The 19,971-nt window shown below is 42.0% G+C and overlaps 3 protein-coding genes across 7 annotated transcripts; all 3 read right to left on the bottom strand.

Annotated features, from left to right (window-relative positions):
• Positions 1 to 975: 975 nt before the first annotated feature.
• On the bottom strand, positions 976 to 6,951 carry LOC6629671 (F-box/LRR-repeat protein 14). The gene is made up of 3 exons (XM_002054729.4): positions 6,560 to 6,951; positions 4,931 to 5,095; positions 976 to 4,345 (listed from the first exon to the last, which is right to left on the bottom strand). Exons 2-3 carry the CDS (start codon positions 5,012 to 5,014, stop codon positions 2,582 to 2,584), a joined length of 1,848 nt encoding a protein of 615 aa, XP_002054765.2. The 5' UTR covers positions 5,015 to 5,095; positions 6,560 to 6,951; the 3' UTR covers positions 976 to 2,581.
• A 1,035-nt stretch (positions 6,952 to 7,986) lies between these two features.
• Kif19A (Kinesin family member 19A) lies at positions 7,987 to 16,318 on the bottom strand. Of its 2 annotated transcripts, XM_002054730.4 has the most exons (7): positions 16,137 to 16,316; positions 15,579 to 16,071; positions 10,668 to 10,838; positions 9,213 to 10,614; positions 8,916 to 9,064; positions 8,507 to 8,850; positions 7,987 to 8,440 (listed from the first exon to the last, which is right to left on the bottom strand). In XM_002054730.4, exons 3-7 carry the CDS (start codon positions 10,776 to 10,778, stop codon positions 8,224 to 8,226), a joined length of 2,223 nt encoding a protein of 740 aa, XP_002054766.2. In that variant the 5' UTR covers positions 10,779 to 10,838; positions 15,579 to 16,071; positions 16,137 to 16,316; the 3' UTR covers positions 7,987 to 8,223. The 2 variants fall into 2 exon arrangements, with proteins under 2 accessions (XP_002054766.2, XP_070063760.1); XM_070207659.1 differs by having other exon boundaries at positions 8,313 to 8,440; positions 8,498 to 8,850; positions 15,579 to 16,318.
• A 707-nt stretch (positions 16,319 to 17,025) lies between these two features.
• Abi (tyrosine kinase Abl) lies at positions 17,026 to 19,954 on the bottom strand. Of its 4 annotated transcripts, none has more exons than XM_015171363.3 (7): positions 19,796 to 19,954; positions 19,205 to 19,571; positions 18,523 to 19,139; positions 18,368 to 18,458; positions 18,267 to 18,278; positions 18,016 to 18,203; positions 17,026 to 17,946 (listed from the first exon to the last, which is right to left on the bottom strand). In XM_015171363.3, the coding sequence occupies exons 2-7, from the start codon at positions 19,558 to 19,560 to the stop codon at positions 17,783 to 17,785; spliced, it is 1,428 nt and encodes a 475-aa protein (XP_015026849.1). In that variant the 5' UTR covers positions 19,561 to 19,571; positions 19,796 to 19,954; the 3' UTR covers positions 17,026 to 17,782. The 4 variants fall into 4 exon arrangements, with proteins under 4 accessions (XP_015026849.1, XP_002054767.2, XP_032295372.1 ...); XM_002054731.4 differs by having other exon boundaries at positions 18,368 to 18,455; XM_032439481.2 differs by lacking the exon at positions 18,267 to 18,278.
• Positions 19,955 to 19,971: the final 17 nt, after the last annotated feature.

Raw genomic sequence — 19,971 nt, 5'->3', positions numbered from 1 at the left:
AAAGCTTAAAGCGAATCGGTAGAATCTACAAACTTCGCCAACCTAGCCTATATAGATGCTTATATATATATGAACGAAAACAATCAATTGCTTTCAATAGATCGAAAATCTTTTCGCCTGCATAGTTTTCAAAGTAAATTTGTAGCTCAACCGTTCCCAATTTTACACACAAAATGTTGCGTTGCCCGCCAAGTTGGCAGCACGACTGCAATGAATTCCCACAAAGACCTTAAAGACCCAAAAATCATAAATATGATCAAATGATAAACATGAAAATTTCATAAAACCATTAATCAATTCCAAAACCCCTCCAACATGTCAACGGCCAGCTTAAAAAACCAAGCGCCACAAAGTAGGCAATGAATATTTTTATAAGAGCAGGCAATGAATTTTGGTCTGTCGGCATTAGATATTGATAGCTTTCTTCATATGTATGCCAATATAACAACACTAAGAGTCCTTAAATTCTTTAAATTGTTTTCTTTTCATTAAATTTCATTCTTAATTTAGCGACCCCATAAATCGCCTTAAATGTCTAACATAAGTAAGCTTAATGTTAATAATAATGATAATGTTAATTGATCGATGTTGTTGAGCTGAATACCATTACCTAACTTCACTATATACCTCTGAAGTAGATAGCCCTGCTGGCGACAGCTCAAGCTCCATGAAGATAATTATTTTTGGTACAATAGCGAGAATCCCAAACGAGTGCGCAGTCAACGGAGAGCCTATCTTATTTAGGCCGAAACTAAGGATATTCTAAAACTAGGTCTCTCTGGCACCGAAATCTTCCTTTCCATATCCCACAAGTACACAATTTCAATGAAGCGTAATGCTAACTATGAAGCAATTTCCTCAACGTATATCTCTTGTGAACCAACCTGGTCGAACCCTTTTCAGGATTCACTTCGTAGATATTTAGCCTGTCAATCAGTCAAAAGAACTACTTGTATATATATATATAGACATGCAACATCAATTTTATTATAATATATATTATGACTTAGGAAAACTTAGAACAATTTAATTATAATTCATTAAGTCTGAGAAATGTGAATATACTTATATACTCTCGATATAGATCACCAATGATTTGGTTAAATGAACTCAATAAATATCTCTTTAAAACACTGGACACTTATTCAACCAGCCTTCATCGGGAATCGAGCCCGGAACCTCTTTTTATTCATTACTTATTTAATAGACATTTACCAACGGCTAAAATATTATGTCCTTAGCAGTGAAGACTTGGCAAGAACTAATCATAGAATATATACTTTGCAATTCATACGAAACATCTATTTTAATATATTAGACATTAATTATATTGTTGATATATTATTCCTGTAAATACTACCAATCCAATCGGCTTTCATATACTTAATTCTTGCTTTGACACATTTAAATCTTTATCTAAGCATACGATACGGACAAAAAAAAAATTCTTTCAAGCACTTTCCTAATGCAATTACTTTCTTGCCTTTTCAGTTTTACAGAATATAGATCTGTCAAGAATATTGTATTCAGCAATATCATTGTATAAACCACGTTTACATTCATTCGCATCAATGAGATTTGACCTTATATATTTTAAGTTGTGATAGTTTCTGGCCAAAACTCGTGGACATTTGTTATTAGGCCAACAGTTTAAAGTGCAAATTCACAATGGGCGGCAAAAAAGTACATATAGAATTAATGTATACAGACACGTAAGTATATAAATATGTATGCGTAATATTTATAAGTATTATCGTAATGACATTCATTGACTGATTACTTATAACATTTATAAGATGTATAATATATGTGTATATAATGTATAATATATAAATATCTAGATATATTCAAAACTGGTTAGTGTTTACAACTCACAATAAAAGTCTTTGTGAAGCTCGTTAAATTGTTAAGTCTGGCCTTTGCTCGCTTTTTTTTCCCAAACAATGCATACATTATGCCCGGAATATCTTTATCACAAACAAGAAATTTTAGATCTACTCAATATATATATAAATATATATATATATAGTTATATGTGTGGTGTGCGTGTGTGTGTGTGTGTTATTTTTAAAAGAATTTATGCGTTCGTTTCAAGTTTCTGAAATGTTTAGTTTCGTTTATTTCGAGGTATGTTAGTATTATGACTTTTGGCTTTATTGTTGAATTGAGAACCATTAGAGTTATGCCTGTAATATTCGTATTTCAACAAATTCAAAGTTGGTGTTATGTGGTTAACAAATTAATGCAAACGCATCTCTTTGTTTTGTTTTGTTTTCTTTTAGCTTACAATTTACTTAGACAACAGTTTCTCTAACATCAATAACTTAAATATAGTTTGCAGCAGTGAAAAAAATGCGAAAATTATGTTTTTTTTTTTTGTAACTGTTGTCATCGTTCTATCAAGAACAAAAAGTTAAAGTTACGGAAATACTAGTTTAGTATTAAACGATTAGTTGATTTGATCATATTGCACTGACCCAGCTTAAACAACAATTTCGATGATTTCGGGCTCGTCCTCGTCATCGGTCCCCCATCCGGCATGGGGATTGTCCTCATCATGTCAGTGAACCAGCCTCTCCTGCTATAGCATCACCTGCTTGAGCGAAGGCAGCTGCTTCTCTAGAATCTTTTGGGCTGCCTCCTGATCAAGTCCATCAATGCTGCAAGCAACTAGATCCCTGAGGGCATGCGCATCTCTAGCAATATAGTGAAATGTTTGGAGCGTCAGCAACGAGCAGTTGCTTATGTTGAGACTACGCAAACGCTTCAAATTGGCCACGGCCACGCCCACCGCCTCGTCATCGAGCAACGAGCAGCTCGCCAGGGAGAGCGTCTCCAAGGCCGGACAGTTGACGCTAAGCGCTACAATGCCTTTGGTCTCCAAGCGATTACAATAGTCCAATGTGAGATTCCGCATCTCGGGCAAACGCAGCGCCTTCCTGAGCAGGCGATCCGTAAGATTGCGACATCCTCGCACATTTAGCTCATGCAAGCCCCGCAAGCGGCTGATGGGCGCGGGATGCTTGCCGAAACCAATGAAACCATTATCCGTTATCTTAATGCAGTAATCAATCCTGAGCATGCGCAGCAGCGGCTGGTGGCGGAAGATTGTGGCGAGGGTACGATCGGTGGTCGCCTGGCGGCAATTGTCCAGGCTGAGCTTGCGTAAGTTGGGAAGCCGTTTAAGTAGTATGCACATGGACGCCTCATCGATGAAGCACACATCCTCCAAAAAGAGCTCCTGCAGCGTATAGTTGACCTGAGTAGCCAGGCCCTCGACTAGTCCCCTTCCAGTCAACGCACGGCAATAGGCCATAGTCAGCGACTCCAGACAGCCGTTCATCTTGCGAAGCGCCTGAACGCAACGCACGTCCAGCTGCACACAGAACATGAGATCGATGGAACGAAGTGATTTATACCATTTGTCAGCCACGCGGATCAGCATTTCATTAGTCAGCGATAGCATGCCGGTCAGATCCAGCTGTTGGAGCCGGGCCGTTTGGGGAATCGATTTCAATATATCGTCTAGCAGCACGAGATGGCAATTGCCGGAGAGCTTTAGAACGCGCAGCCTCTTCATTCGCTCGAAGGCCACACGCCAGCGTGCCGTTTCGATGCCGGGCGAACAGCTAAAGAAGAGGTCGACATACTCAAGAGTGGGCCCATGATCGTTGAGCACCTGGAGCAGTGCCGTCTCATTGTTTCGGCGATACTCGAACTGCAAATGACGTAGTCGCACCTTGTTCTCGACGCGTCGCAGCTGCAATAGCATTAGAAGCTTAAGTGTTGAGTCTAGGCTGACGCCGTCGCATTCGAAGCCCTTTAGGTGCAAGAACTGTTTCATATTGATGCCGTCGATGGTCATGTTGACGTCATCCAAGAAGCTGGTCGTGGCTATTTTAAGCACTTTCAGATTTGGCAGCTTACCATCCATGTTGCGAAAGACGGGCGAGTGACGCACCTGTATTTGTTTGATTTCCGGACCAACCAGCCGCAAGAACTGCTCCAATTCGGCGCTTTGTGTTAAATTTCGCAACTCAACGTCCTCAAAACTCAAATACGAAACACCGCGTTCCACATGCGCCTTTATATCCTTTAGATTATCCTTGGTCACAATCACCTTGCCTTTTGACGAAAAGTAACGCCGATTGACCAAGTTGCGACAGCGCCACGATACTAGACGCAGCTGCTGCAAATCCAAATATGACAAATATGACATTATCTCTATCCACATATCATTGGGCAGCTGTTCTATGTGCATTGGCTCGATCTCCTCTTCTTCGATGAATGACGTTGGCGAGTTGCGTACAAGTATGAACTCCATCTCTGTCTCCACTTTGGCCTCCTGCAAGAATTGTAAGGCAACTTAATTTAACAATTTGTATAGTTTATCTGAATATATTTCGAATAGCAGCTGATATTTTATTTATTGGATATCGAGATCAACTTGCAATTACAAGTGTTACCAAAAATATCATATTAATAAGTCAAAAAGTAAATATATATAAAAAGCTCTGAATATATGCTATTGGTAGATACATATGTAAGGCACAAAAACTCCAAAATGAGTGCACACAAAGGCGAGACATGAAATACAATTAATGGCCTTAAGACACTCTGTTCTTTATTTAATAAGTCCTTCACACTAGTTTGTAAGTGGGCCAATTTATCTCTGTGAATACCCCGATATTTTTGTCTATTTTGTTTTTTTAATAAGTTTGCAAAGCAAACAACAAATTGTAAGTGTTTCTTTATTTTTATACTCTCTGACGTATAAGAGGGCAAGAAGCTCAGTTGCCGCAAAGAAGGCGAGCTAGTTGCCCGGGCTGCAATTGCAACCGCAACACGTCAGGCTGAGCTTTTTTTTCACCTTTCAAACATACACACAAACATACATGCATGCGATGCGCCCCACAAAATTTGTACCTACCTCGGACTCGGTGGGCCTTTCAAAACACAGGATTCCTCCTCTTGTTATCCTTCCTATGCCACCTGTTGTCAAGTTATTTCCCATCCAGACAATTAAATTTTTGGCATTGATCAATCAGTTTAGTGAAGGCCTTTCAAAATGTTCGGTCACAAATAACGGTCTTATCTGTAAGGCACAGCGAAAAGAAGTATAATCAAGTACTTAATGAATGCAAGCAAATGTGACTAACTTAAAATAAGTTTGCAAATCAAAGAAAATAGTTCAGCTAAAAGTATTTTTTGATAAGCTGGCAATGCACACAGGTTTTTTTCTACATTAGCTAAAAACTTTACCATTTATTAACAACTTTAATGCGATAATTACTTCAACGACTTTCAATTAAATTCAGATAAATAAACATATCCAAAAAATTCTCTATCTGTTGAGCTGCTTGCCCGGGCGGCAGCCCTCAACTGGCCCATCGCATTGCCATTATAACATGAATATATACCTTCATGCATCAAATGCGCTTAGACCAACACTGAGAGTTGGCTTTGCCTACAACATTTTTACTGCCTATCTAAACGCTTGGCTCTTGCTCAGGTATTCGGCTCAATTCGACTGGTGAGCAATCAAAATTGTTAAAGTGTTTACGGTTGTCATTCTATTGTTACGAAATTAAATTAAAAATTAATTACTACATGCTGAAACAAAGGCGAGCTAAGGATTTGAAACAGAGTCTCTTAGACTCTGTGGATTGGCGAACTAGTTTATATGGGTTGACAGTTAATAGTAACAATCTTTGGGTGAGCTTATAAATGCCTCGTAAATAGTTCGGGGTTTGTGGTTTGTTCGGAACAGCTAACGGTATTCGATTAATTTTCACACACAAAACAGGTTTTCCTATTGTACAGTGGAAAACAAGCACAATGCAAATTTTTCCACTAAACGGTTTTCACACGAAAAATAGTCGACGAGAATTAAATTCCGAGAATTGGGAATCAAAAATTACTATCAACATGTATATATTGGTATGGTCTTTTTTTTGGGGACACACAAAAGTTTTAAGCTTGGGCACGAAGCACAGTTGGCTCAGGCATCCCAGTTGCCCGGGCAGCAGCTCGAATTGGCTTGTTGCTTTGCAACTGCAACACATCACGCCGAGCCTGGTTTGTTTTTTCACCATTCTTACATACATACATAAATGTGTGCATCCAATGCACCTGGGCCATGCACATGCCACCCACACAGAGAGTTGACTTCGCCCACGGGTTTTCACTTACCGGGCCTATGGTCAAGCTATTTACCATGCAGAAAAATAAATCATAAGGGAGTAACATTCGACAAATTATGGGGTTGAGACAGAGTTCACTGGATTCTGTGGTTTCTGAGCAAAACTGTTAAGCTTGGGCTGAAAAAGCAGGTGAGCTGGTTGCCCGGGCAGCAGCCCTTAACTGGCTCGTTGCATGGCAACTGCAACATTTGCGTCGAGCCTTGTTTTTACCACTCATACATGCATGCATGCATCCAACCAATGCACTGGATACCCACAACACCCACACACACACACACACACACACACACACACAATTGAGATTGATTCCCATTGAATTGATGTGAGCAGGCTGCGCCTGCAGAATTTTCACTTACCTGGCACTCGGTTTGGGGCCTATCAAAAGCCACGATTATTGCTACGTTTATCCACACAATTCCACTTGTGTTCACGTTAATTCCACTTGCAGATATTTAAGAATTAAACTTTTGGCATTGAACAATCAAAAAATAAATATTACTGCAGCTACGAACTACGCATTTATTTGTGCGTTTTTATGCTCAACTCGTTTTACCCAACTTGATTTGAATTTGTTGCGTTTCTAAGTGCAATTTACTGTTTATTTATATTTAATATTTGATTGACTAGATTTGCGTTTTTTTTTTTTTTTTGTTTTAACTTGTGGTTTTTATTTTCTTATTCGACAGCAACCTGCTAGCTGCCTGAACTACAAGACCCTAATACGAACGGCAGAGCTGAAGGGAAATCAACCACGCACAGGGCACACAGCTGTGTATCTAATAATGAAAATCAAACTGTCAGATACTTTTTTGTGCGAGCAGATAGATAATTTTCGGTCGCAACGCATGCTCTTACGACGCGCTCTCACGCTCACGTTCACGCTCTCTGTTCGCGCCACACTCTCGCCCTCTCTTACGCATCTCTATCTCGTTCGCACTCTCGTTCGTTCTCTACCTCTCTCTCTCTCTCTCTCTCTCTCTCTCTGTGTCTGTCTCTCTCTATCTATCTCTATGTCTCTCTCCCTTTGGCCTGTTAGGTTTTGTTTATGTTTGTTGCTTCTGACCTACATCCAAAAATGAAAAACTCAAATTCTGTGCCGGCAGTGACCTTAGAGACGTTGCGTAGGAAGTGTTGGCACATTCAATTACAAAAACTTCTTATGTGAATTTCAACTAAAATCGACATGGCGAGCTCAAATTTGATTAACATTGAACATCCAGCAAATTAATAAAATGCTTTAAAATATTAGATTTTATTTTTATAGCTGCGACATTTAGAATTTGAATTTTAACGCCGTTTCCTATGCTGAAATTTCCAAAAATTTCCTTGTTTCCAATGTTTTTTTTTTTAAATTAAAATTTCTTAAATTATTTTAAATTTACAAATTTATATTTACAATAATTTAAGAAATTTAAAATCAACAACAAAAATATCATATTTAAAATATTCAATGCATAAGCGTATTAATGTGTAACCAAACAATTATATTTGAATATTTAAAAATTAACATAAATCTGAGTTGCGCTAACAAAAAAGCTTACAAGTTGCAATGCTCAAACTGGTGTCCAGCGTTGCCAGATTGTTTAAGAAACAAGTTTGTAAATATAACGATAAAATCAAACAATTTCAATCAGCGTGGCAGCCCTTTAAAACAGAAAACTTGATAAATCTGTAAAATACAAAATGAAACTAAAAATTTAAGCCGCAATAATTTATAGCACAGTAAAAAAAAAAAATTTAAAAAAACAATCACAAAAAATCAATTAATTAAATTTTTGAATAAGTAAAATATTTAGCATAAATGAAATTGGGCCCAGAAAAGGTTCATCAAGCGCGCATGCAGTTCCATTAGGCTAGGCATTTATTGAAGTTATGCACTTAAAATTTCGACAAACATAATTTATGTTAATTAATGCTTTAGCATATTGATCGTTACTTTAATTAGAAGCGCCCGCTTAATCCTAACCTAAACCTTTACAACTATTCCTGAGCAACTCGAACAGAGTTGGCGCTGCCGCCTCTAAGGATGCGTCTGCTTGCCCAGACGCAGCGAGGGGCGTCGTGTGCCGGTCGCTGGCACTGCAGTGGACAGACGTGGCAGACGCGGATTCACTGGCGGACCCATTAGGCGATCGGGACCTTCTGGTACGACAATGAGCTCGGGATGGCCCTCTATAACCGGCAATGGTGAGGCGGGGGACCACTCAGAGCTGGAACTGGAACTGGGTGAATCGGAGCTACAAAAAAGTGCGACGTATTTGATTGGTAGATATTGCGCATGGATTTATAGTCACCTAACCTACCCAGCTGTGTATATGGGCGGCAGCTTCCTCTCGTAGCCGCTTGTGCTGGGCGTAACAACTCCGGCGTGTATCTCCTGCTGATACAGGCCGTAGAGTTCGCGCAGCTCATCCGGCAGCTCAACGTTGCCTTCCTCAATAAGTCGACGCTGGGAGCTAATGATGTCCTCGCACAGGCGCCGTTGCCGCTCGGCACGCAACAGTTGCAGGTCGCGACGTCGCAGCTCCGCCTGACGAGCCAGCCGCTCCGCTTGCAGCGACACCTTGTCCGCCTCCAGTTCGTGGACGCGGCAGAGCAGAGCGAGCAGTTCGCGCTCCTCATCGCTGCTAATGCGTTCCGGAAGCTCCTGGGCGTACCAGCAATTCATTTATAATTAAAAATATCGTTCAAAGATGAAGACTGGATACTTACATCTTCTAACTTGACACCCTTCTGGCGACATAGCTCCAGCTCGTGCTCTGTATGCTCACGAATTTCCTTATAACGCCGCGTCTCCTTCTCTATAGCCGCCAACTCACCCCAGGCATTCTTTAAAGCCACTGAGCCCTCCGATTCCACGTCTAAGCGAAATAAAAAAATTTTAGCAATTAATACTTGAAGAATGACCAAGTTACAGAAACATTTTTCTGGAGAGCTTAAGAAGCAATAAAAAAATATTTAAATACCAGATAGATATACTATATGTCTGTCTCTATGCATAAGACCCACCATCTTCTCCTGGTGCATCATACAGCTTGCCAATGCGTCCCTGCCAATGGGAAATGATCATATGCTGTCGCTCGGCATCCAGTTCCAGGCCCAGCAAATGGCTCTCCGCCTCGAGCAGTTTGCGTCGCAGTTTCATCTGCTGCTTGAAGGTCAGCACAATCTGTTCCCGCAGATATCGAAGCTCCGTTTTGCGCTGCTCGTTCAGCTCCTCGCTGGGTGGCTGATGTGCTGATGTTGTTGCTGCTGCGGCGGCAGCTCCGCTGCGTGGACGTTCCGTTAGCATCTTAGTGCGCAGGCGGGTGACCTCGTCCCGCAGCTCTGAGACCAGGCTCTGGTAGTGCTTGGTGGGAAAGTTTTTGAACTCATCGATGTATACGGAACTCTGCAGCTTGGTGGTGATGCTATTTGCACGGTCCGCATATACCAGGGTGTTCTTGGTCTCGTCCCGATGCTTGCTCTCGGGAGCGACGTGGGCTATCATGACCGTCTTGCAGCGGCCACTGAGCGCCTCTTTCAGCAGCCGGGTGAGCTTCGAGTCGCGATAGTTGACGTAGCGAGCACCGCCCGACAGGGCATTGATGCAGTTTCCCAAAGCCAGCAGACTGCGATTGATGTGGGCGCCTTCCTGCAAGCGCTTGCCACGATTCTTTGTCTTCTTGGCGCGCTCCGATCCCGCCAGATCAGTTAGAAAGAGCCTGCCCTGCTTGGTGCCCAGGGGCGTGCGTGTCTGCACAGTAATACTTAGAAGTGCATGGCTGCGCGATGAGGTCTGGTTGGCAGCTGTGGGCTCCATTGTGCGCGCCTTGTTGCCCTTGATAAGCAAGCTAACGACCTCCTTGCGGCTGGATGTGGTTATTTCGGAGAGCCCGGCTACGGTAATGCGCTGGCCACGATGATCCTCACGCAGTTCCAGCGGACCACCAGGATTCAGCAAATCCCGTATAAGTTCGTTGTAAATTTCGAGATACGAAATCGATACCTTGGTAGAGCTCTCTGGCCCGGCTGCCTCAATGTGTCCAAAAATATCCTCGATGGCGCGCACCATCAAGCCAATGTCCTGACTGCTAACATCTGCCTCGTAGCCACCGGTCGCTGTCGGCCCGCGGTCAGCTGTCGAGGGTTTCTTGCGCGGCACAGGCCCGAGCATTGTGTGCGTCTTGCCGGAACCAGTAGCGCCATATGCAAAGACCGCCGCATTGTATCCATTCAGAACATCTCTGACTAGTGGCGCTGTGGTGGTTTTGTACACCTGCTCCTGTGTGTCGTTCTCCTTGAAGACATGGTCGTAGGAATATTTACGTGGTCGGCTTTTGCCACCATCATCATACAGCAGGGAGCCGCCAGAGATGACCTCAATGCAGCGCTCGGTGGCCTCCAGGCTCGGACGTACCCGTACCGCAACCTAAAAAGAAAGTGGTCAGTGGTCCTTAAAGTGGTCAGCTGGAGTCCACTCACCACTAGACGCTCCTCCTGGGCGGGCTGAGCGGTAGCCAGTTGACGTCCTTGAGAGGATGTACTGCCGCCGCTGCTGCCCGACCAGCTGCTGGCACCAGCGCTAGCCGCCATCTTTGATCAGTTGAGTGTCCTTCGGTTCAATATGCCACGTGCCCTTGACGTGCTGATAACCTGCCCAAAGCGACAACAACAAATGATTACAAATGGTGTCAATTTGTTGTCAACAATCGTAAAACTGTCATTAACTGGGTGTGCTCCAACCATACCGTGCCACCACCTACGCCTTTATTTTAATGAACAACTAGTCTTAATGGACTGTAAACTTTGGCGCCAAGGTCTTGCTGCCATGAGCATGACTTGGCCTAATCGATGTTGTTGTTCAAGTTTCGCGGGTGAAAGTCCTGCGGGCTTTGTTTACGGATGGCGTGCGCCATAAGTCAAGCCGTGAACTTGAACACCTTCCATGCCACTGCGTGCCTCCGCATGCAAGTCAAGTAAGTCAAACTCTGGCCAAGTTCGATGGCAGTTCAAAAAGCCATAAACCTGCGGCATGACCATGCTGATCAACTGTCGTTAAGTCAATGGCCAAGCTTGAAAGGAACTAGTTAAACTGCAGACTTAAAGGGAAGAATCGAGCTGAAATTCTTGATTGTGGAGAGCCACGATTGTAGCTCACCAATACATATATATCAGAGTACATGAGCTCGCATCAGATACATTTTAATTAATGATATTATTTTCATAAAATTCATGACATTTGTTCGTATCCCAGAACAACATTTGCCTGCTTTACCAACTCCTAAACAGTTGCGATCAGGGAAAACAGATGTATTGTATTCCTCCTTATTGCGCAGTCCGCAAATAAATTTAATTCTCGTTTAACTAGCTTAAAAGCGCCCCTAAAACGTCAACTAACTGATATAAAGCCGTTAACAGGAGCTAGAAACAATTTGAAATTGAACCATTTATTAAGTCAACTGGCAAAATTATTTACTTTAAAACTGGCCATAAAAAAACAGGGCAGACCAGCTTATTAAATATTTATTTATACGCCCAAATAGTTAATATTCCGCAGTAATTTCCTAATTATGAGTTCGACAAGCTGACCAAGTCAATCAGATCAGGCTACAGCAACAATCGGCAGGCAAACACAAGGTGGATTCACCCAAAGGTGGGGTTTGACACCTGCCTTCAATTTGTGTGTGGCCGTACGGACGCCTTTTGTTTGGCCTTCGGGCACTATCCCAAATCGGTTAAGTTTCTTAAAAGCGAATTAATTATAAAGCGTGGGCCAGTAAAGTCAACTTTTGGGTGCCAAAACAGATGAATTATTAAATTGGCTTCAGCCCACAAATCATAAATATATCATAAGGGCCTCAAATTACAAATAAACAAACACTATACAAATTACAAGGCTTCAATGTCAATAGAACAAATCGAATAGTTCTCGGACACGCCCTATCGCCCCATTGGAAAACCAGGCAAAAGAATGCCTCAGTCTGTGTAGGCGGCCTTAACTAATTTGATATTCAAATCGATTCACATCCTGCCCCCCAAACTCCCTAAAATGCGGCGATACTTATTTATTTTTTTTTTGTTTTTTTATTTTTTTGCCGGCTAGTTGTAGTTTTTTCTCTATCAAATTGTATATGCTGTTTGAGTTTTTTTCTAATACCCTGTACTAACTATGAATGCCCTAGGAAGTATATTCGGGTTTAGCGCAAGTGTATTTAACAAGCAGAAGGCTCGAATCCAATAAAGTATTAGGGAATTCTGACCATATATGATAATTTTCCGACCGTAGACAATTTAAATATACCCGTCCTTTATCAAACTCACAAATAGATATTCGTAAATAGGTTTAAAGTCCATAAAATAATGAACCAATAGTTGGCATCTTGAAGAGAATCTTGAAGCCCAAAAATAAACTTTCGTTCCTTAAAACGCTTGACCCAGAGCGGTGGATTTTCAGAACAAACCCTATTGTAAAAGTCTTTTAAACTTAGTTTAAAGCCAATGATAAACAAAAAAGTTTCCAATTTATAGCCTGTTATTATGAAAATAAGCTCAAAAGCGATCGGACGTAACTTAAAGCATCCCTAACAAATTCTTTAAGCGCCCATTCTTCATCGGGAAGATGTGCATTAACCAAAAAGTGTGAATCTCGTCTTAAGTGATATTTTTTATAATATTTGCAAATTAGCTCACAGACTAAAAGCCGCTCACTTACCAAATAGGAATGGATTGAGGTTTTAAACAAAAAATTGATTAAATGACAAAGAAAAAAGTTTCATACAGAGAGATCATATAGATATCATATAGAGATCTCTATACGAGATCTATGATATACAGATCGATCTATACATATATGAGCCTAATAATGTTTGTGTGTCATTCTGCCTGTCTGCCGGGAGACTACACTAGCTAGACACTTAAATTAAGAACGTAGAATAAGTTTACCTTAAATCAATATCTCGCCTGTTTCTACGTAATCGATACATATCAATTTTAATGCAAATATGTTTGCAAGGTTAAGATATGGTATACACACATACCCTTGAGCATTTGTAGTTAATATTTAGAATCTGAATACTTAATGAAGCGTAAACATCGCAGTGATTCAATGAATTTTAGGCACATTGTAGTTGTGTTTGTGATATGCATGTGTGCATAAAGAAAAGCTTGACTTGGGGGTACAGGACATCTTCTAGTCCGGCATTCTCGACTAGAGGCTAGAGCACCTTTACCTATATTTTCTTTTTTGCGGTTGTGGTTTATTGAATTTGTGTAAATTGCCCCCAGACACGACATCTGGCTAGCAAATGGACTGAATTTCGTTGGTGTCCACCTGAATAGCCATACACGGGTGTGTGTGTGTGTGTTTGTGTGTGTGTGTTTGAGTGTGTGCCAGTGGGACCCATGTCTTTGGTTTTGTTTATGGACATTGTCGCACGCTCGTTGTTATAGCTTTAATATTTTGAAACGCCGCATTTTGATTTGATTTCGGTCAGCAGAGCTCCCGACAAAACTTAGCCCAGATTACGACTTGCGATAGCCACAACGCGCCCGCTTAAAGCCATGGTGCAGGCGTCCATTATGTGGTTAGAGTATGTCTCCATTGGCTCTTTATTCAGACTGCGGCTCATTAGTGGCCAGGCTGCATATACATGCATATATACATGTGCATGCAGGTGGGGGCACATGCTCCAAATGAGTTCTTCTGTCAAGCCACATTTCTCATTTGACATGTGCTGTGGCAGAACACATGTTGACAAATGGCTGAGCGGTAAACATATTTCATTGATGTTTGTCAGCAAAAATCACTGACTCGACGCATTTGTTTGGGCATTCTTGTTAGGAATCAACAATGACAAAATACAAATATGTAAATCTCTATTGTTTTACTGCTTTGTTTTGGGTAATTCCACCCAGAAGTGTGAAAAAATCGTGGAAAAACGCTTGAATGAAACAATATTTATTTATTATTCACACATCTTTGTTGAAAGTTGACAATTCATTTGAAATGTTTTCAGATTTTTTGCAAAATCCACATCTCTTGAAAAATGGAAAATAAGGGTCGAAGGTTGTTTGAACGAGCTCGCTTATTTTTCAGATCTTAGCTTGGCACCGCGGGCCTAACATGACCGATCGAAATTCGATCAACTGCAAACTTATTTCAAATATATTATATATGTCAAACATAACTTGAGACGTTAAGTTGATGATAGTGCGGGCAGATTTTAATACTGATTGGAAAGTCAAAATCTGTTGTCAATTAGCTTAGTCAGAAAATTGCAACCTAATGGCCCTCACGATTTCAGAAGTGTATAACTTTTATCTCTCTCTCTCTCTCGCTCTCTCTTTTCCTTTCTCTCTCTCACTCTCTATCTCTCCGCTCTCTCTCTCTCCCTCGCTTCTCCACTTCACTTCCTAGCTTTTGTCAGTCACTCTCGCATATTTTCAAATATCGCCTTTCTATGCGATTTTCATATATACAAAAGCTTTTGCTTCTTTTAAATATGTGTTTTCATTATAAATAACTATATATCCTATTTTTCTCAATCGTATGCGTTTGCATTTGCATTATTGTTTCGAGCAGTTTGAGGTCTTGTTAAGGCTCAACTGCTGGTCTTTAAATATAGGAGCTCTGCGACTACTTCAACCTTTGGGCACCTAGCGTTCAGCTCTATAAAAAGCAGCCAAATCACTCACAATAATTATATCCTTGTGAAGTCCAAGGCTCTAGTGTTGATGATTGATGGCCAGCATTTGCGGCGAATAGTTAATTAACCGGGGTTAGTCGCAGTTGCGTCTGCTGGCTATTTATAGCAACCATCAAATAAATGTGCCAGGCTAATCGTAACACAAAATGTTCTTGCCCAACATTCGCTATGATTTCTATACGGATTTTGTTTCACACGTCGGGTTTTTTTTATTTTTCTAACATTTGAAGGGAAAACTTTTAACCTTCAGGTTAAGCAATTAGCTGTAGCCGCAATTAAAAACTCCGTAGTTTGAGCAAAGGCGTACAGAAGAGGCGTGCGTGCCGCAATCTCAGGAACTTGGCCCAACTCAAAGTGGGCCAACTTCTCCGCATTGTTTACAGTACCTACAAAAGTTTTCGCATATTTCGCACATATCAAAACAAAATGGCTGCGCTGGCCTCAATCTAAACATGAAATAAAGTAATATTTTACACTTTAGCTAAAAGTAAATCCCGTGCGGGTAGCGATGGCCGCGATAAGCGGCCCAGGCAAGCGCCACCAAGTAGGTCAATTATATGCGCCAACAGCTAAAGGACCGGACCCCACAGCCACTCATAACACAACTCCAACTTCAAACTTATCATCGATTAAATGTAGCATAAAAGAACTGAACTTTTGGGCAATCGTTGGCAAAGTTTCTCAGTACCTCTGCAAAATGCCGCACTCACAAACTATTCGAATCGTATGCAAAATATATTGGGACACTTCCGCTGTGAAGTGCTCGATGGAAATCCGACTTGTCGCTCGCGTTGCCAGCGAACCGTTCGCATGGACTGACAAAACTGAACTGAACTGTCGGCCGGCCCTATTGGACTCTGTCCTGGCCCATTCTGGTCAAATTATAGCGAGCATAGCATATATGCCCTGGCTGGGTTTTTGGGGCGGCGTCACACCGTTGGCCACATAGCTCAATCAATTTCTCAGTTGTTGTTGGTATTTCCATTCCACTTGTTTTCCGAATTGTTGAAATGCTAATGCGCCATTTTGCATACATTTCTTTGACGTTGGCCAGTTTGGGGCCTGGACTGGGCATGCGACTGCTGGGGGCGGCAAATCTTGGATGTGAGTCTACTTGTAATTGTTAAGGGCGCCTAGGTATTACGGCAAGTGACGGTTACCGCACAACGCAAACAATACCGCTAGAATATCAATAAAGGGTAAATACAAATTAAGGTTCTTGAGTGCACTTAAGCAGCTAAATTACTAATGGATATATTAGCTGGTAAGTTATCGGCTAGCTGAGTCTTTTGGGGAAAATAAAGCAATTTGAAAATCTAAGAATTTCTGTTTCTCTCAGAGTAGGTTTTTGCCAGTGAATAAAATAAAAATTGTATTTAACTTTTCCATTTGACAATTAAATTTTGACAAGACAACAAACTTATAATTGTTTAATTTTTATTTACAGAAAATATTCTCCAATTTTTATTTGCATAGAATTTTAGTAGTCTTTTATATTGTATGGAATTAGGTCTGCATGGATGGATCGAACAAAGAGTCATTTTCTTTACCAACCACACTTGAACCTTTCTTATGCAAATCACTTCATGTTCAAGTCTTATGTCCATTCCCATTTTAAAGCCCAGCGCACAAGGACTAGCACAAAAGGAAAGTTAAAACATTTCCGCTACATCGAGCTCATGCCATGCCACAGCGAGTCGTCCGACCTGGGCTTGATAATAAATGTTGCAAGTGAAAAGTGCCACATATCAGCATGAAAGCGTTAATTTCCGTGTCTTTTTGACTGGAGCTGGCGGAGTGGGGCAGTCCGATTTTCTTTTCCGGACGCGACATTGAAATGTAAATTGTTTATGCACTCGCAATCGAAATTTGATTGATTGATTGAATTGGGCGCGAGTTCGATGAGTGTTGGCATTTGTATACCTTCAATTGGGGCCATTCATAACAACCGCGCCACGATCGAAGTGCGCGTCGGTCAGAGTTATTAGGCTGGGTGCATGCCAAGGGCTCGCATTTGCATTTTTTTTTCTGAACACTTTCATCGGAGTCCGGATTTTAATAAAAGATTTAGCCTGGCATACGAGCATCCGGCACGAAAAGGTCAAGCCTTGGCGCCATGGTCAAACTACAAGGGCTTTGAAAATTGAAATTTTTATTAGCTATTATACCATATAATGCATGTGCTTGTATATTTTATAAATTTAATTTGATTTCATGTTTGTAATTTCATTTTAACTAAATCTTCAGTATGCATTGTCGCAAATAATATTTATATAATGCATATTATTGTATTGTAAATATGTATATGTATGTGTGTATAAAAAAACTGTATAACCAACTGGCCAATATCTAAAAGCTAAATGCTAACTGAAATTCGTATAACCTACGTCACTGCGGGAGTTGTGGGTGGTATGGGCGTGTTGCAAGCGCAATGGAAACAAACAAACAAAATACAAAAAATAAGCTTCACACAAAAATTGTTGTAAGCGCTGGCAAATATTGAACCACTTTATAACTTGGGGGCCGAATTCGTCTATGTCAGTATACTAAATAGGTCATATTTATATGTGTACTCAGTTTTCTTCAAATTTTTCATTACTTTGGGCTATTTTCGACTATTAGGATATTTAATTAGTTTATAGTTTACGTTTACGTTGAAAATAGCGAGCGCTCTCATATAAATGCTTTGACAATTGTTGCTGGAGTGTTTGTGTGTGTGAGTGTGCGATGACAACTATATGCAGCTAGTTGCCATTCAGTTTATGCTAGTGGAATACTTGTGAGAGCTGCGCTGTGGCTGTAGTTACATAATTATCATTATCAATATCCGGAAATCGTTATCGTCTTTGTCATAATGCATATTATTATTATTGTTAATTCCATTGGCAGTGCTTAGACACATGGCTCCACATAATTGCCAGGAAACAGACCGGTAACACCGTCCATAACTCCCTCCCACCAGCCATCATCGTTCTTCTTCAGAACATACAGCACCGAGCTCTCCTGGAAGCTGAGTTCATCATCCTTGTCGGCATAATAATCATAAATAGCCACCACTGCAACAATATATAGAACAATTTTTAAATACAAGAATGCTTGGCTTTCATGTGCCCTGCTATTTATACCCTTCTCAATGTAGTTTTTGGGCACCCAGCCAGGCAAATTCTGATCCTCCGGCACAATGGGCGCTAATTGTGGACCTGTTGAGGTGCGTGGACGTCCAAAGTCCTGATGCTCATCCTCCGGCGGCGGTGGTGGCGGCAACGGTGGCGATTGGGAGCCAGGACGCGCAAAATTCAAGCTGAAATGATTTCTATGCATACAAAATTATTAATACAAATTCCATTTATATTTTCAGTAGAAGCATGCAATTTACCTATTGGGATTCCTGTGCAAGCAAGCAGATGGTATTTAAAAGTACAATACGAGAGTTATATACAAGCAAATAATGGGGTCATAATCTGTGCAGTTGCTTACCTGTTGATATTGCGGCCCAGGGTATGCATGCCAATGTGGCTCTGCTCGGTCATCTCGTGCTGCGAGACGGTTAGCGGCGACGGGGGCGCTGCTAAGGGTGCACATGGGATTGTAATTTATTTTTATTTAACATTGATTAAAGTCGCTCAACTTACGTGGCATGCTGCTCCGGTCGTCATAAGTGGTGGGCGGCGGCGGTGGTAGCGACTGCATCATGCCCGCCGAGGGCAGATTCACATGCGTGGCAATTTGCTGACTGGGTGGCATGGGCAGCGCGCTGTAGCCAGCAGCACGCTCGTTGCCCGCTGCACCGCCGCCAGTGGTAGTGGTTGTGGACGAGGCCGTGGACATGCGCTTGGGATGTCCGATTGGATAGTTGGGCGCATAATGCGAAGGTACCTGCGGTGGATTGACCACAGGCGGCGTGCGATACTCCCGCGAACTCTTGCCCAGCGTGCCAGTATTACTGACCGATTTGCCCAGAGTGCCCGTGTTGCCGGCACGCGACATTTGCGGCGGCGTCGGCGGCTTGGTGGTGGGCGGCGGGCCCACCGATGACGGCACCAGAGATTGCACAGAGCCATGACTCGAGCCTCTGTGCTTCTGTCTCACAACGTGCTGGGCTGACGAATTGATGCCGTGCCCAATCTCATCCAGAATTGAATAGTCAATGGGTTTGCGCACATACTTGATCGGCTTCTCAGGATTAATGGGCGCCACTATCTTGAATTGGCGCGAGCTCACCTTGTTGGCCGTTAGAACGCCAATCTCGCTTCAAGGTAAAAAACAAACATATTTAAACAACTGCCGAAGGTTTGTGGATTGTAAAGGATTTACCGCCTGGCCACCTTCTCCTTATGTATATGCACCGTCTGAGCAATGTGATTCATCTGCGACTCCATTTCGCTGAGCTGCTGCGCCTGCAAGTCCAGCAGCTGCATGTAGCTATAGGCCAGCGTGTTGATCTGATACGCGACACTGGCCAGGGATTGGGTGGTGTAGTTTTTGGTAGCCTCGAGGGCGGCCTTTTTATTGTCGGCGCGATAGTAGGTGTCCTCGCAATAGTCGGCCACACGCTCCAGATTCGTGTAGCTGTCGCGCAGGCTCTGGCGACCATCGGGAATTTCGGTGCGTATCAAAGATGCTAATTCGTCCATTATGTTGTCACTGGCCATGGGGGCTTCGGTTAACATGGGTATGGGTACTGCAATGGGCACAAGCAATTTTTTTTTTTTTTTTCAATTTTCACATTGTAAACAAGCGGAAGTAAACATTCGCAGTAGGGCGGTGACGGCGCTGACGCTGACGTCGGCAGAGACAGAGATAGCGACAGAGACATGGACGCAGAGCTGTGCTGATTAGTAATTAGACCGTGCAGCGTTTTGCGCTTTGCACGCCAGCTGGCGTTCAGCTTTAATGTGCACTCACTTGCTTTACTACACAATTGCACTTGAAATATGTTTTTGGTTGGACAGTGTCGCTTTAAATGCAAAATAATAAAGTTTCCGTTTTACATTTTACGGACGTGAAAAGAACACAGAGTTAAGCCACAGTGCTGTCAAACACTCGAATAATTGTTGCAGCATCTGGTCACACTGCAGTTA

The sequence above is a fragment of the Drosophila virilis genome, chromosome 2 (genome assembly GCF_030788295.1).
Source record: "Drosophila virilis strain 15010-1051.87 chromosome 2, Dvir_AGI_RSII-ME, whole genome shotgun sequence".
NCBI classification, from domain to species: Eukaryota; Metazoa; Arthropoda; class Insecta; order Diptera; family Drosophilidae; genus Drosophila; species Drosophila virilis.
The sequence above is the reverse complement of the archived record's forward strand: the minus strand, read 5'-3'. Positions and strand labels throughout refer to the sequence as shown.

Excerpts from the sequence above, each read along its gene's own strand:
- LOC6629671 (XM_002054729.4), bottom strand. The coding sequence starts at position 5,014 with ATGGGAAATAACTTGACAACAGGTGGCATAGGAAGGATAACAAGAGGA. Across the intron at positions 4,346-4,930 it reads AAAGGCCCACCGAGTCCGAG|GAGGCCAAAGTGGAGACAGA; the intron begins GTAGGTACAAAT and ends CAATTCTTGCAG.
- Kif19A (XM_002054730.4), bottom strand. The coding sequence starts at position 10,778 with ATGGCGGCTAGCGCTGGTGCCAGCAGCTGGTCGGGCAGCAGCGGCGGC. Across the intron at positions 10,615-10,667 it reads CCCAGGAGGAGCGTCTAGTG|GTTGCGGTACGGGTACGTCC; the intron begins GTGAGTGGACTC and ends CTTTCTTTTTAG. Across the intron at positions 8,851-8,915 it reads AGGGTGTCAAGTTAGAAGAT|GAGCTTCCGGAACGCATTAG; the intron begins GTAAGTATCCAG and ends TGGTACGCCCAG.
- Abi (XM_015171363.3), bottom strand. The coding sequence starts at position 19,560 with ATGTTAACCGAAGCCCCCATGGCCAGTGACAACATAATGGACGAATTA. Across the intron at positions 19,140-19,204 it reads AAGGAGAAGGTGGCCAGGCG|CGAGATTGGCGTTCTAACGG; the intron begins GTAAATCCTTTA and ends TTTACCTTGAAG. Across the intron at positions 18,459-18,522 it reads CGACCGGAGCAGCATGCCAC|CAGCGCCCCCGTCGCCGCTA; the intron begins GTAAGTTGAGCG and ends GTGCACCCTTAG.